The sequence below is a fragment of the Glycine max genome, chromosome 17 (genome assembly GCF_000004515.6).
Source record: "Glycine max cultivar Williams 82 chromosome 17, Glycine_max_v4.0, whole genome shotgun sequence".
Taxonomy (NCBI): Eukaryota; Viridiplantae; Streptophyta; class Magnoliopsida; order Fabales; family Fabaceae; genus Glycine; species Glycine max.
The window spans coordinates 4,348,653-4,365,167 of NC_038253.2; the positions used below are offsets into that span (position 1 = coordinate 4,348,653).

The 16,515-nt window shown below is 32.5% G+C and overlaps 3 protein-coding genes across 5 annotated transcripts; 1 reads left to right on the forward strand and 2 right to left on the reverse strand.

Moving 5' to 3' along the window:
- Positions 1 to 2,655: 2,655 nt before the first annotated feature.
- Positions 2,656 to 7,535, reverse strand: LOC100777883 (nucleotide-sugar uncharacterized transporter 1). 2 transcript variants are annotated; one of them, XM_041011358.1, is made up of 8 exons: positions 7,299 to 7,479; positions 6,004 to 6,068; positions 5,628 to 5,779; positions 5,305 to 5,510; positions 5,140 to 5,233; positions 4,283 to 4,449; positions 4,028 to 4,198; positions 2,656 to 3,327 (listed from the first exon to the last, which is right to left on the reverse strand). In XM_041011358.1, exons 3-8 carry the CDS (start codon positions 5,628 to 5,630, stop codon positions 3,054 to 3,056), a joined length of 915 nt encoding a protein of 304 aa, XP_040867292.1. In that variant the 5' UTR covers positions 5,631 to 5,779; positions 6,004 to 6,068; positions 7,299 to 7,479; the 3' UTR covers positions 2,656 to 3,053. The 2 variants fall into 2 exon arrangements, with proteins under 2 accessions (XP_040867292.1, XP_003549270.1); XM_003549222.4 differs by lacking the exon at positions 6,004 to 6,068 and having other exon boundaries at positions 7,299 to 7,535.
- Positions 7,536 to 7,652: 117 nt separating this feature from the next.
- LOC100813915 (pentatricopeptide repeat-containing protein At2g37320) lies at positions 7,653 to 11,765 on the forward strand. Of its 2 annotated transcripts, XM_041011356.1 has the most exons (3): positions 7,653 to 10,189; positions 10,605 to 10,719; positions 10,785 to 11,765. In XM_041011356.1, the coding sequence occupies exon 1, from the start codon at positions 7,799 to 7,801 to the stop codon at positions 9,332 to 9,334; it is 1,536 nt and encodes a 511-aa protein (XP_040867290.1). In that variant the 5' UTR covers positions 7,653 to 7,798; the 3' UTR covers positions 9,335 to 10,189; positions 10,605 to 10,719; positions 10,785 to 11,765. The 2 variants fall into 2 exon arrangements, with proteins under 2 accessions (XP_040867290.1, XP_025982238.1); XM_026126453.2 differs by having other exon boundaries at positions 10,605 to 11,765.
- LOC100783239 (plant intracellular Ras-group-related LRR protein 6) lies at positions 10,527 to 14,757 on the reverse strand. The gene is made up of 3 exons (XM_003549229.5): positions 14,289 to 14,757; positions 12,885 to 13,054; positions 10,527 to 11,570 (listed from the first exon to the last, which is right to left on the reverse strand). Exons 1-3 carry the CDS (start codon positions 14,499 to 14,501, stop codon positions 10,871 to 10,873), a joined length of 1,083 nt encoding a protein of 360 aa, XP_003549277.1. The 5' UTR covers positions 14,502 to 14,757; the 3' UTR covers positions 10,527 to 10,870.
- Between the last annotated feature and the right edge of the window lie 1,758 nt (positions 14,758 to 16,515).

Below are 16,515 nucleotides of genomic sequence, written 5' to 3' on the forward strand. Positions count from 1 at the left end.
CCTTGTTGGCTAAATTTGAGCATTACATACACTGGTTAACCAAAGAAAGTTTCTTGGAAATTACAGACAGCTCTTAAAGCCATGCCATCTGACAATTTGATTAAATCATAATCCCAAGTAGATACTGATGAATTTATGAGAGGGATGAAAAGAATCATTTTGTATTTGAAACATGACAAGAAAAAAATCCATTAATCAAACTAATGAGATTAGATCAGAAACATCACATGTGCTTAGGTTCCTTATAATTTCATCAAATAATCTTGATCCCCTCCCTATTAGGACCACCCTGTACGTGTGCCACGATAGAGTTTAAGAAACATACAAGCACCGTAATGATAGATTAAGAGAAGTATTGGTTTTCCACATTAATTTATTTTAAGATTAACACGTTGTATTGGTCTCTGGTCACGTGGAAGTCCAAAGGGGTGTCTTGTCTCTTATTTATTTCGAATGTGGAAGCTAACAGATTGGAATTGGCAGTATTGCACATGAAGGTTGTCCCAGTTCCTGCTACCTTTCAGACATTTCTTCAATAAAATAATGAGTTGAACAGTTTGTGTAAACAGTAGAGAGAACATAATGCATCCACTGACAGAAGGATCTCTGGCCTAAATAGTGAAAGCCTAATTAATTGGTTTATTTGTTGGTCTGTGGGTGTTTCTGTGTGCTTGTGTCTACTGTCTAGTGTAAATCAATCTTAGGCTAACTTAATTGCATTCTTTGTGCTTGTGTCACCGTATCCAAGATATTATTATTATGGTTAGTCAAGAAATTAATTTTGCAGCTCTCAATTGCACCGACTCTAAGGAAATCCAAATATGAATAAACATATATATTCAAATTTTCCATACAGTTGCCAAGTATTTTTTTGTTAATTTAAATTTCAAAATATTTTTTTCTTATTATAAGTCTAAAATATTTATCAGTTTTTCTGATAACTGATATCCATCAAGAAATGATTGATTATTTACCTAGAAGTATCTCCTCTCCTAATTACAATATTTTCATTTATAAGATTGAAACCCAAAATTTTACTTAAGATCCATATCATACTGTCATTTTAACTAGCCTAGTATTGGTTTCAAAATTATTTAACATATGAAAAGAATAAAGAAATATTTTATAAGTGAAAATACTCATAAACCTACTCTTTTAAGATTTTAAATTGAAAAATGAAAACAAGTTTAGGAATGAGGACGACACAAATAAACATTATAGACAAAAACCTTAATGAAAAAAAAAGTTTAGAAACTAAAATCAATCAAATATTTGTTCAAGGGTTAAAAGTCAAATTTTGAAAAAAATTTAAGAATTAAAAACATAATTAACCCAAAAAAACCATGTAAAAATAACTGTTTTGCCTGTTTATTATATTCCACTTCTACATATGGTTAACGTCACTTAAGCTTTGTTTAGATTGATGAAAAAATATAAAATAAAACGAAATAAATTAAAATGCAATAAAATAAAATGAAACGCAATGATAAAATAAAACTTCCATTTCACTGCTTAGATATGTTGCAATGAAATGGGATAAAATTTATATTCCGTCCCTTCGCGATCAAATTGAGAGGTAAAAAATGAAGATAAACAATAAAATAAAATGAGATTCGTTCCACTAATTTTTATTATAGTCGTCCTCATTTTACCAATTTAAATAATACTAAAACATAATACTAGCATTGTATTCCATTTTTCATTGCATCCTCTTCTACCAATCCTAACATAACCTTAGCTAATCACTTAACAATCACGAAACAATGAAAACTAAATCCAAGGTTCAAGATGTTAGTAGGTTTAGAGAACCCAATGGAATGATCGAAAATGAATTGTTAACAACACTCCTTTTCATTGTAGGATGAATTTAATGTCAAATCTATTAAATTAAAATAATGAAGTTTTAAAAAATGTGCTAAAGAATATATTATAGGTGATAATTTATTTTCTAAAAAATATATTTTTTATTTAATTTTTAAATGTATAAAAATATGATAATTAAATCATGTGTATAACTTAATAACAAATTGACGGTAAAAAAAAATAATTTAATGTCAATTTGACTTTTAAATATTATAATTTAGGGGCAAAACAAGACTAACAACATAAGGTAATTATCGCATTTTTACTTTCAAAGAGTAAATTAAAATTTTGGTTCTTTCAGGAACTAAACTATCATCTGTTTACACTTTTGAAAATCAAAATGATAATTTACCCTGAAATAAATAATGTATATCCTAATAGTGTAAACTATTTTTTTTCTTCCAAATAGTGTAAACTTTTTTTACATTATTATTCAATCATAAACTATCATATCTTATAAATTTGTATATTTTTATAATAAATACCTTATAAATCATATTAATAATTTATGATTGATTGTCAATATAAAATCTTTTGGACTAACCATCTATGTCTATTAAACTTAAAAAAAAGATAAATACTAATTAATGTAATAAGGGTCTAATTAAAGAATAAAAAATGAAATGTTTTTATTAAAAAAATATTATTAATGCATTCCCTCCATAAATTCACATTCCCTACCAACATGATTTACTATAACAACTTTCTATTCTTGATTCCTTAACAAGATTTGTTAGCTAGAGCCAAAAATATATTCTGAAAAGTTGATGATCAGGTGCTACAAATTACAAAGACTGCATAATTCCATTCTTATTACAAATAAAATTGAGAACCCTCTTTCCCCATGATGAGATGTAGCAAATTAAGATGAGTATAATAACCAAAAAAGTAATTCTGTTTTCTGTGAAATTACAAAATGCAACAGTAGCTCCTTTCTATAGGCCGGAAAAAAAATTCGTAACTCCGGATAAGAATCAACCAAATCATTCATTTACAGATAGATGTTCCAACTTGAGCAGCAGTTGCCTATGTGTAATAGAACCATTGTATCCTAGTACGGCTTCAATAGTATAATATATTTGAACATAAACTATCAAAACCCAAAATGGTCAGATTGGAATCTAGAAATCACAGAAGGGAAAAATGCTTGGTTAATTATCATCTCATGTAATGCAGTATTAGGAATTTTGTTAGACATTTTCAGCACTGTAGTGTCCATTTTGGGAAGTTCCATTTTCTTTGCTTAGTTTAGATTTTGGTAAAAGGGTGGCCTGTCGAGGAAATATCTTGTTTGATTGCTGCTTCAGATTAAGGTAAGTGTAAACGGACATACCAGCAATAGCTGTAAATGCCCCACAGATACTGATTATGCCTGGATTGGATCCAAAGAGATAATAGTTTCCCAGGAGGATAATGCATGTCTTAAACTGCCCAAGAACAACATGCGAGACGGCAGATGTAGCACTGTAAATTGCAACCAAAAAATACATGAAGAAACTAACCAGCGACAGTTAAGTATACCACAATGTTCTGAATGTAATACAGAAACATATATACAATTAATAAACTTTAAGAAATGATCGGGGATTCGGGGTATGACACTTTTTAAATGATCTAAACATTCATTGTTACAAGCTTTTCATACTTGTTTACTTGAGCATCTGGCCATAGATCAGAATTAGCACATAACTATCAAAGTTTGCTATGTCTATAAACTTATCTTGAAATTCTTAGTGCATAGAGGATCACTATTTTCGTATATTACAAGAGGATTCGTTAATGGTCTGCCTTACCACTCGAATATACAACTTTATTAGTAACTTAGCTCCTTGGCATTGTTGATATTGCAAAGAATTTATAACAATCTGACTCGAAGAAAATATCTAGCTATATTATAATTATAACATTTTAATATCTAGCATTCTTCTCATCCAAACCAAGAATAAGTAACATCATGAAAGGAAGCTAAGAAAAACCAAGTGACCTCTTTATGTTCGGCACATTGGAGGTCAGGTCATTAGTAAATCATCACTTAATTTGATAAAAACAACCTGGTAAAATATTAAACAAGTGACTCACCTACTATTCTACCAAAAAGTGAAATTGGAATTCTTTTCACAGGCAAAATATTCAACAATTAAAGATAGTAATGCATTTTCCTTACCCTAGTGCTAAAGCACCAGACCACTGAAGCAAAAATCCAAGAATGGCTGATGTGAGTATCACCAATGTGTTAATGAAGTTCCAATCAAAGGAAAGTACACCAGGAGGGTCTAAGCAGGGTAACATAGCAGCCAGAAAAATTAAAGTAATAGGTGTTGTTTTCCACATCAACCTGTTGATCAATCCACAAATAAGGCAAGGAGAAAGGAATATTGGGATGTAAATGGCCAAAAGAATAAACAAACAAATTACTCACGCCAAAGCTGTCCAGTTCTCTTGCTGCTGCAGTCTGGACCAGAGGATTTTGTTTACAGCACTAGGTACAATCCATGCTAATGCTACACAGGCACCAAAGAAATGGAACTGCAAATCCGTCACTGTAGCCACAGCAACACCAATAGATACCACCGTTAATGCTAAAGCCTGAAAAGTTTCAATTCAACTCATAGTAGTAAGCATTTTAATAATAACAACAATAATAAAAACAAGATAGGTATGAAAATTCTGAAATCTTGAGTCAATTATGTAGAAACCATTTTGACATACTACTGATGGTAGTCTCACCATTTACTTCTGAAACATAGAATACACACATCAATGTGGCTAGAGTATATAGGTTAACTAATTTAATCAATGGTTTTCAACTGGCATGATGTTAAAGATCACAAACTCATACAAAATGATAAATCTCAAAAACCAATAGTCCTAGTTACTAGACTTTTTTATCCAACTAAAATTTTGAGCTGCATTCACATGTCCTCAGAAGCACTTATAATGTCATGAGATATCACTTTAAATCTACTGAAGCATTCAGTTATCTTCCACAAACATATAGGAGCAATAGAGGTGTCAGGACACAGGAGGGCATTCAATAGTGAATAGACATGCTTTATAGTTTGGTAAAGCACTTCACTTCATAATGAAAGGATGGGATTAGCTACCTGAATGTTATTCTAGGTTAAAAGTGAAGATGCTTACAAGAGTTCATAGAACAAAAATGTGCACATATTTCAAATCAAATAGTAAAAAAAACTCTTATTTCTACAAGCCCCGGAACACTCTCTTTTTTATCCTCATCAAATGTACATGCCCTGCCAAAGTTAATGCATTTACCTTGGGCCAAGAAACTTTCTTCTTGTACAATACAAATTCTGCCATAACTATTGAAGGTGTTACTGCAATCTTTGCCATCTGATAGAAGCCAATGCTGAAGATATAGAAATTAAGTTCAGAGTACAAAACAAAATACTTCAAATAAAAATATCATAGTTGTGTTACCTATTATACTTCAAGCTGACATTAGCAAGGCCAGTAGATAGAGACATAACAAATCCAAGAGTAAATAAAGCAGATAGCTTAGTTGATTTTGAGGGAGATGCAGGAAGTAAAGAAAATGCATTTAGTACAGCCATTAAGAGCCAGCTCACTATATAGTGAATTAGTGAGAGAAGTATGGGGAATTTGAATTTAACAGTTTGAAGAACCTGAAAGGAAAAATGAAAAACAAAAGGCAAGAAATCAGAATCTAAAAATCATGGTTATTTGAAATTCTGACACAGAACACAGACCAACCAGACAGAGAGGAAAGAGAGTAAACGAACCATTTTGTTTATGAAGATAATACTAATTGCAATAAAAAAATTGAAGGAAAGTGCTGCAGCTGGACCACATGTACGCTGTTGTTGACGTTTTGCACCTTCAGAGGAACGAAATTCATTAAACAGAGAACCTCTCAAGTCTTCCAGTGCTCTTCCTACAATGAGAAGTAAAAGTAATAGAAGATATTAGGGAAGGTTTCTTACAGAGTTATGAACTTGAATAAAGATTGAAATGTTCATAGTAAGCATATAGAATTACAAATGCAACTCCTAGAATTTTAAACGAACCAGCTCTATCCAAAAAATATCATTCTAATATTGGAAATTTTGGTTTAAGAAACAAACTATCCAAAACAGTGAGAATTGAATAAAACCTGACCACATATGATGGAAGTTGAAAAGGCTTGGAAAAGGCTTTGCTGGGATTTCAAGGAGGTTCACAACCTAGATTAAAACATAACAAGAATCATTGTGTTTGGGTGAACATTTTCAAAATTGATTTTAAAGTGAAGTGATTTATGTTTGAATAATTTTATTCTAACGAAGTTAGCAGTAAATCTTAATACAATATTTTTTATTTATTGCAAAAGTTACTTGGTGCATGTTTGGATTTACGTTGAATCATCCAAAGTCATTGAAATAATAGCTAACCTAGTCGTAATTTTAAGTAAATGTTCACATATTTGGTCTCAATTACGGAATTTATTGAATTTTGGGTTCAAAATTGATTTTGAGTTGAATAGCGTGTTTGGATGCCCATTTTTCACCAGCTTACGCGCGTCCATTCTGAAGCATTATAGAGTTGCTTCTGCGTCTTTTAGTAATATGATGTATAAATATGTGAGTTACTAACTTGCATTTAAAATAAAAAATATTCAAACTTAACTTGCTTCACTTCAAATTCTATTCTAACCAAAATCATTTTTGTTTAAAGTCAATATGATAAACGGTCACCCAAACACATACTCAAAAGTTGCTTGAATTCAAAATCATATTTGGACATAAAATCCATTTCTCAAAGTGGGATCAAACATGTGACTGAAATATGTGAGTATTTATTTAAAATCACATTAGCTAATATTTCAACTTGATTTTGGATGATTCAAAGCATATTCAAACATGTACTCAGTTCTAAAACAAAATTGTTCAAGGTACTCTAGCAAAGACGCAAACATATGTCTGATAAGGCACCAAAGGATTAAAAAGAAAAAAATAAAATGAGAAAAATACTAAAAAGTCTTGCTTTCTTCATATAGCGCATAGAAAGAAAATTTGGAAGTCCCAAACCCATTTTTGCACGTCTTCACTCTTCACCAACAAAGAATGAAAGCTGCTGCAAATTGAAAAGAGTAACGATACACAAACACCATTTTATTTAAAACATCTCACCAACAGGTCTCATCTCTTTTTTTATCTTTTTCTTCTCTCTCCCTATGTGTCTTATAGTACAATAGATATTCATCAAACATTTTCCTTATGAAAAACCTCAAATTTGCTGTAACTATAAACAATGTAAAGTTGGCGGGGAATAATCCGATGCTACATTATCTAAGCTTAAACCACACTGATAAACCCCAAACCCAGCTAAACGGAAAAAACTTCAAGCACTGTGGAACTAATATTCTAAAAAAAAAAAAAAGAATGTTAACTTCAGTGAATAGTAATCATTAGTACCTTTTTCTCCAGCATCGCTATCTTTGCGCTTGAGAATCTTTCGAACGTCTTTCCTTAGTAAGAAATTGAACATTTTGAGAAGATGGCACTCAATCGGAGAGAGCAAATGAAGCAACTAACAGCAGTACTGGCACTTGGTTTGGGTGTGAGAGAAGACAATAAATAAAAAGAGACAAAAGTTTAGGAGAAAAAGGAAGATGGACACGTGGATTATGCCGGTGATGGTGGAGAATGGCAGCTGTCGGCGACCCCTTAATACCTTTTCACATGACAAGACATCCAGTTTAACGTTGTCTTGTTGTTTATCCACCAAAAACGGTGTCGTCTCCATATACCCATTCAATGTGACGGCAGAAGAGGCACTTTACTAATTGTAAAAAGCGCTTTTTTGATCAATTTAGGATTTTTTTTTCAGAACTTATTTACCAAAACTATAAAAAAATAAAAATTAATTGATACTGTTTTTATTTTCTGAATTTTAGGTTTGGTCCCATAATATCATGTTCTTCTCGACCAGCAGGAATCAAGCAATGAATGCATTCCTCACTAGAAAGCCAACATTTTGTCTTAAAAATCAAATTTTTAGGCTTTTTTTCTCTTCCCACAGATCGTCAACCACGAGATCAAGCAAAGGCTTAGCTATTGCACAGAGGGTCCTTAACCTTCTATCGTCCCAAAAACGTGGTACTACTGTTGACCGTCGTCAAAGTCATCTTAGGCTTATTGATGACATGTTGGAAAACTATGTAACAATTCCTCTTGGTCACAATTCAGCTACTAATGGGACTACAGCTGAAATAACTATTGAGTCCTCTGTTCTACATATGGAACAAGGGTTCGGAGTTGATGTGTTCTTCTTGTCACAAGCCGTGAGTTCATGTGGTTCCAAGCGTGACCTTTGGGGAGGAATTCAGTATCACTGCCTAGCAATAACAACTGGGTTCGTTGCCAGTGTTTATGTTGGAAGTTCTTTGATAAGTTTGTACAGCAGGTGTGCCTTTTTGGGTGATGCATGCCGTGTGTTTGAAGAAATGCCTGTCAGAAATGTAGTTTCATGGACAGCAATTATTGCTGGGTTTGCACAAGAATGGCATGTTGACATGTGCTTGGAGCTCTTCCAACAAATGAGGGGTTCAGATTTGAGACCAAATTATTTCACGTACACCAGTCTTCTGAGTGCTTGTATGGGCAGTGGAGCACTGGGACATGGGAGATGTGCTCATTGTCAAATAATTCGAATGGGCTTTCATTCTTACCTCCACATCGAGAATGCTCTCATTTCCATGTATTCTAAATGTGGGGCAATTGATGATGCCTTGCACATATTTGAAAATATGGTGAGCAGGGATGTTGTCACGTGGAACACCATGATCAGTGGCTATGCACAGCATGGGCTTGCACAAGAGGCAATTAATCTCTTTGAAGAGATGATAAAGCAAGGTGTTAATCCTGATGCTGTTACTTACCTTGGTGTTTTATCCTCATGTCGGCATGGAGGTCTTGTCAAAGAAGGTCAAGTTTACTTTAATTCCATGGTTGAGCATGGTGTGCAGCCTGGGCTAGATCATTATTCTTGCATTGTAGATCTTCTTGGTCGGGCTGGTTTACTTCTGGAGGCTCGTGATTTCATCCAAAATATGCCTATTTTTCCCAATGCTGTAGTATGGGGTTCACTGCTTTCTTCCTCTAGGCTTCATGGAAGTGTTCCGATTGGCATCGAGGCAGCAGAGAATAGGTTATTGATGGAACCAGGGTGCTCAGCAACACTTCAACAGCTAGCAAATCTCTATGCAAGAGTTGGTTGGTGGAATAAGGTAGCTAGAGTGCGAAAATCAATGAAAGACAAAGGTCTAAAACCAAATCCTGGTTGTAGTTGGGTTGAAGTAAAAAGCAAAGTCCATAGATTTGAAGCACAAGATAAGTCAAACAGCAGAATGGCAGACATGCTTTTGATAATGAATAGTCTGATGGACCACATGAGTAGTTTAAACCTTCAGTCTCAAATGTTTGAGGAGGATAATATTTGGCATTCATAATACTAACTCCGTTGCTGTGGCTTTTTAACATTTCCAGCATTGACTTGCAGATTTGTTCATTTTTTACGTCTGCATAATAATTTTTTATTTGTTCACTGTCCCTCCCTTGTATATTTGTATCTCTGCCATGGAAATATCCACACCTGTTTTTAGGGTCCATGAAAATGCCCACACTCTATGCACAAATCTTTGTCATTTGACAAAAGCTGACTATAAATATTAACCCGGGATTTTCCTCTGGGAGAAAGAACCCTCTTTCATACGACTTATGCCATGGTAAGTCTTGGTATAATCAACAATGTAGGGGCCCATTTTGAAGGGCCATCTCTATTTCCCTGTACAAGAATTAAACATTGTATGCATTTCCCGTCCCTAACAGCTTATTCCCCGTCTATTTCAAAAAGAAAAGAAAAATGTAATGTTGAAAGGAAAATTTTCAGTATCGTGTTAAGAGAGAATTTGATGAACACTTAACATCCATGTTAGTACAGTCACAGGCAAATACTCTTCATTCAAAATTGAGAAGAGAAGAAGACAATCATATCATGAAAGCCAAGGTCACAGAAGTGCTCTCCTGGGGGCTTTAAGTTTACTGGGAGGAAAGACCAACCGATTGGGGAAAAATATTGAGTTGCAATTTGCAAACTCGCTTACGGTCCACCAACAGTTTCTTGATTAGGTTTGGTCAACACAAGTTATCTAGCTGAGACACTGTGAGTCCAAGAGACAAGTTAAATTGTGTTCATTTTAAATCTTAGTCAAGTTGCAAGTCTACTGTTGGTTTCTTAAGGAGAGTTACAGCAGTTCCATACTTTCATTACATTCTTGGTCTCCCAAGCGAGGATATACTTACAAGTTACGTATGTTCATCTTTTTTTTTTTTATGCTTCTTCCTTTGACTTCAATACTAAATTATCGAAATATGTGCAGAGTTACACCCCTCTCACGTTGATTAGTGGGCCTTTATTATTGTTTAATTGGAATCTCTCTTAGAAATGATTCGGCAGTCGTGAAATCAGTCTTTTAAATACATGTGTGAACATTCTCTTCGAGATAAAATAGAATATATTCGTAAAGGAAATTTATCAATGGACATTTAATAGTACCTAGGAAGAGAAGTGTAAGTATAACAGAGGTTAAAATATGATAGAAAGAGAAAAATAAAAAGAAATTATAGATGTAGAGTATATAATACTTAAAAGTGTCCACATATATATATCATCACTCATTAGTAAATATTTTGTTTGCTTTGTTATTGTGAATGCTTCAGGATATCCATTTAGAAAGTGTGCTGCCAATGAACAAAACACACTTAAGACAATCGCCACAACAGCGTGAATGAAGTTTATTAAAATACCACTGATAACAGAGCCAGATTATTATAGGTATCTTTCTTTTCCTTTTTTTTTTTTTGTTGGTACTATCTAATAGACCCTGTTCATCCATGAAGCACAATGGGCTAACAAGGTCTCAGGAACTAGCCGACCATCATTTCCTTGTCCACCCTACATAGTTATAACAAGACGTTGATGAGGGTCAATTGGTGAAGTAAGTACGAGGTGAGAAGAGGCGACGAGGCGAGAACATTCCCATGTAGCGTGGAGAAGCAAGGCCATCGATGGGTCTATAATCAGGCACGATGAAAGCCTCGCGTTCCTCGCGGGCCCCAGCAGCTCTGCTTTGTCCAATTCCATTGAAGGTTCCATACCTGACCAACCTCCCCACCCAAGACTTAGACTTCTTATTATTAGTGGTGGGACTTTGATGTCCGGCGTTCATCTTCTGGCACAGGTACTCCTTCACCGCATGCAACCCCTGCTCCACCAGCTCCGGCGGCGGCGAACTCAGAGGGTTCCCTTCCACGCTAATCTTCTGCAGCTTCTTCAGGCATCCGATGGAGTCCGGCAGGGCCCTGATCTTGTTGTAGCTAACGTCGAGTTCCACGAGGGACAAGAGGAATCCCACCGAGTAGGGGAGGGAGTCCAGGTACTGGAAGTTCTGGCTCACGTTTAGGGTTTCCAGGTTTATCAGATTCTCCAGGTCTTCTGGGAGAGACCTTAGGCAGTTCAAACGCGCGTCCAGAATCCTCAGTGCAGTCAGGTGAGAGGTCGACCGAGGAAGGAACACCAGCTTGTTGGAGTTCACTGATAGCTTCTTCAGGTTTTTCAGCTCGTACCCTATCGTGTCTGGCAGCTGGATCAACTTGTTGAAGTTCGCATTCAACTCTTCTAAGCTTCTGCTCAACTCAATGTTACATTACATGTATTAGTTTAGCCAAAAATATTTACGTACAAAATGTATAATCTAGTCTGATCAACCATGAGTTTTAATTTTTAAGAAAATTACATATTAATGAATTTGTGTGACGATTGAAAACATGTGAATTTTGATAATTATGTTTGGAAAGATATATACCAGAGTTCTATGTGGTTATTGATGGTATTGTTTGTTGCTTTCGTTTAAACGTGGGTGCGCAAATATCTATTGTCGTTGGTGTGATGTCTGGTGATTCTTTCTTAGCTGGGATTAAGATGTTTCAACGAATATTATACCAGAGAAAATTTGTGGGAAGAAGAATAATGGTTTTTCACGGGATAATCAATTATTGATTGACTTTTTCTCCATTTGATTAAAGAATTGTTTTAGCTAGGTGTCCTCCATCTTCTGTTTTTTTATTTAATATAAGGTCAAGTAATTATAATGACACCCAAAGAAAATGGAGGATTTTTATTCTTGCCCGCTATTTGTGACAACGGCCCACAATGAATGAATGCTTAAAAAAATCCTTTTTTTTTTCTTTTCTACGGAGGTTTTTCTTACACATGTCCCATTTTATAGAATATGCATGAGACTCATATATATTGAATAAAATTTTAATATATTTATGATTTTAATTTTTTTATATTTTATTTTTCTTACTTTTGTTTTACTTATTTTTATGTTATTAACTAATTGCAACAAAAAAAAGTAATCTAATGATTTGTGCAAAACAACTTATTTAGAATATTATAGGGTAGATATGTCTTTAAGTTTATTCCCTACCATGAATCAGTACATGTTTAATAATCTATAACTTATAAAGCTTTCGAATCTAATCATGATGTATGATTTGATTATTCTTACGCATATCCTTGATGCCCTGGCATCAAGGGAAGAATAGATAAAAGAAAAAACACACAGACACAAATTAAAGAAGTCCACATATCATAAGGTGGAAATGCAAATTATTCAAGTGCTAAGGACTGTTTCGTGCACTATGTGTTGTTTGACTAACGTAAGCTGCTTTAAAAAAAAGTAGTGAACAATATGAACGTTTTAAAAATCATATATAATATCAATTCCTTGGCTTTTAAAATACGGACTTAATAATTTACATGTTTCTTGTTTTCCTCTCTCGCTCTCGATCTGTAACCGTCTTGGTACGGGGTTATACTATTACTAACCTCATCCTGTTATTAAAAATGGAACTCTATTTCAATTTTGTTAATTACATTGAAAAGTCGTTATTTATTCTATGAAGCAACATGCATGCAATTAATAGAAGGTGAACCTGCAATTTTCAATTGTTTTGGGAAGGTATTCGATGAGGTTGCCAGAGACATTCAAAACCTTGAGCTTATAGAGGCAGCCAATGGAATTTGGGAGGGACCTAAGCTGATTGGAGTGCACGTCCAACACCACCATGTTCAGCAGTCTCGCCGTTAAGGACTCCGGTATATTCTGTCACAATATTAAAAATAAATTACATTCATTTCTTCAAGGCGAACCAAACAACAACTTAAGACAGGTCACTTCGGATTCATTTAAATTAAGTTATGGCTGCTAGCTAATTAATTAACTAAGCTAGTGCATCCATAGACCATAGTGTATACTACTATATTTGAAACCCGTAATTAAATATATCCTACTATTACTTAATACAACTTGTTATCTTTTTGTTTTTATATGACTACATAATCAAATCAGACATCAATTAATTAATATACACTACAACCTGTACGCGTACGTTCAATTAGCAGACGATTGAGCAGCAGAGACATGTACACAAAACACATAGTAATACAGATATATTATTATTTGTATAATATATTTATAATATTGTTTTTTATATTGTCTATCTCCTTTAACGACATCTGTGTTCTTATTTAACATCTCTCTCTTTATTATGTAAATGTTTGTTCAAAGAAATTATAAACAAATACGGGAGGATTATAAAAATAAAAAAGAAGGTGAAAAGAACTGTACATCCAACAAATATAATACATCCCGAAACAAAATATACATAAATATAAACACTGCACTGACCATAAAATATCTGATAAGTAGCTTCCCCTTTAATTATCTGTACGTTTTGAGGAAAAGGAAAAATAAGTGGAAAGGAAAACTGGTTTTTTACCTTCTCTATATTTCTCCGTAGTACTATATATATCTGTAGTTGGAGGAAGATATAACTTGTATCAAAACAACCCTACCCATACAACTTGGCATTTCTTATGCTGAGTTTAACATATTAATTGGCTTACAAATAAAACCATGTATTATGTTCTATATATAAAATATTATTTTAAAACCAATTTGCAGACTCTGAAAATTAACCTTTCACCCAGAACCTGGAAAAATTCAGAAAACGTCCTTTCCAACTCTCCTCATTTTTGTGTATATTATACGGAATATTCATACAATTTAAGGATGATTAATCTTTATAAAAAAGTTTAATCAATCATCCTTAAAAAAAAATTCTCTTCTAATCATGTTTTCATTCAAAACTTAAATTCGAGATATTGCTTAAAAAATTAAGTTTAATATTATTTGAATCAACAATGATTGATTATATATATGACAAACACGTAAATGAGGCATTTTATGGGAAAGGAATTAGAAATGAAGAAAAAGGGATTGATAATGAAATTGTAATTAACGTCTGAAAATAAAAAGATGTTAGCAAGGTACGAACCAGAAGATTGTTATTAGAGAGGTCCAACTTGCAAATGGTGGCTAAATTAAGAGAAGGGTTGGGAAGGGAGTCCAAGGACATGCCACTCAAGTCCACTATTTCAAGCCTCTCATCAGCTTCCTCTATGCCGCCTGATGATCCTTTCTTCTTCCTCCTCGTATCCATTGTCATCGGTTGCTGATGATGAAATCGTTGCTGCTGCTCGTACATCATCTTTCCGAATTTCCTTAATTTTCTTTTTCTTTGATATGTGAAAAGAGAGAGAATGATATGATATGATATGATATGATGCAACTTAAGGAAGAGAGAGTGTGGTTATATGGAGAAAGGACGTACGGATAAGAAGGAAGAGAAGAGCGGAGTGGCCGGGTCAGTGACGTATGATAGAAACAAGTACAACAACCGTATGTTTAGGACTTGCTTGGCCACGTTCCCCACTTTGATCAAGTCAACCCCTCTTTTCTTTTCCTTTTTTTTCTATTCACATACTAGTACATAATTAAGCAAATTCACTTACCTACTACTATTCATCCATGTGATACAACGAAAAATATGATAAATATTGTAATGAGGAAAAAATAGAAAATTGAAAAATAATGATAAATATCTACTGCATTTGAAAGGGATTGAAGTGAAAAGAAGAAATTCAAATAAAAATAAAATGGAAGAAAAAAAATTAGTGTATGCTAATATTTTTCAACAAAGAAAATAAAATGGTAAATGTTTTTTTTACCAAGTTATTAGTTAAAATATTTATAAATTTTATTGATAATGAATATTAATTTGTTATAAAAAAATCATGTTTTTTTTTATCTGTAATGCATAAATATAAAATCTTATTTAAGTAATTTAAACTCAATTTTACTCAAAGTAATGACATATTAATATAAAAACCTATAATTAAAGATGGGTCCTTCTAACTAATACCTTAACTAGCCTAGTACAGAAATGAATAAGTAAAAAATTTAAGTTGAGACATTAAAAATCACAATATAATATATTATTAATTTCAATAAAAGAATTTCACTTTTTATTTTTTAAACCATTTTCTAGCATTTTTCTTAAAAATAAAACTTTGGTATATTTGGCAATCGAATTTGGAGAATTCCAAATTCAATCCAATGCCATAAAAAAAACAATCCAATAAAAATTATTAAATCATGTCTTGAGATAATTTAAAACATTAACATAGCCCGACTTGATTATATTCGGTTTAATTCATAAGGTTTTCATTAAAATAAGTAAAAAAAATATTATATCATCTCATTTTTAATGTTAGAATTGTTCTATAAAAATATTTAGAAATCACATTAAGATTAACCTTTATTTTTCTGAATAATGCGTTGTTTTTATATTTATAATTGAGTTAGCTATGATATTGATAAATATGATACTCAATCCGATTTAATTAGGTTAATATAAATCTAATCAAATCAAAACTTGTGAATTCAATCTAATCTGATTTATTTTTTCTCTAGTCAGGTCGAGTTGATTGGATTAGGTATATCTATGATTGCCCCTATGTAAGTGTTATTTTAACATTATTACCATAGTTATTATTAATTTAAAACATTTATTTCTTATAATTTTTAATTATATGAAAATAAATAGTTAGCCTTACTAGTTCTGTTATTTACTAATTCGGAAAACAAGACGCACAAATTATAATTAGGTTGAATTCAAACACCCTCTTTCATTTTTATTGATGTCTTCCTCCCGGTTAATGCGAATTAAAACATATGTTGTTTATGGATCTAAGTATAACTTAAACTAAAATTAAATTTAATTTTATCTATTTAGAGGAGGGATCAACTTATTCTAATAAAGTTATTCTTTAATTTCATTATTTTTTTTTAAATTTAACGATTGTAATAATTAATTGATCTTAATTAATCATTAGATTTTAAAAAAATAAATAATTATAATAAAAGTAATTATAAAAATAGTTACTTGCAGTAAGTTTATATATATATATATATATATATATATATATATATATATATATATATATATATATATATATATATATATATATATATATATATATATATATATATTCCCTAATATCTAGATACATTAATACCATCACTTGCTAATCTACTCAATTTGAAAAAGACGATTATCAATTTTATTTCGTTGTTGTCCACGGATACATCAACTTGTATATGTTGTATTTTGCTGTTCATTTGGAATTGTTGTGTAAGTTATGAGAGAAAAAAAAAATACA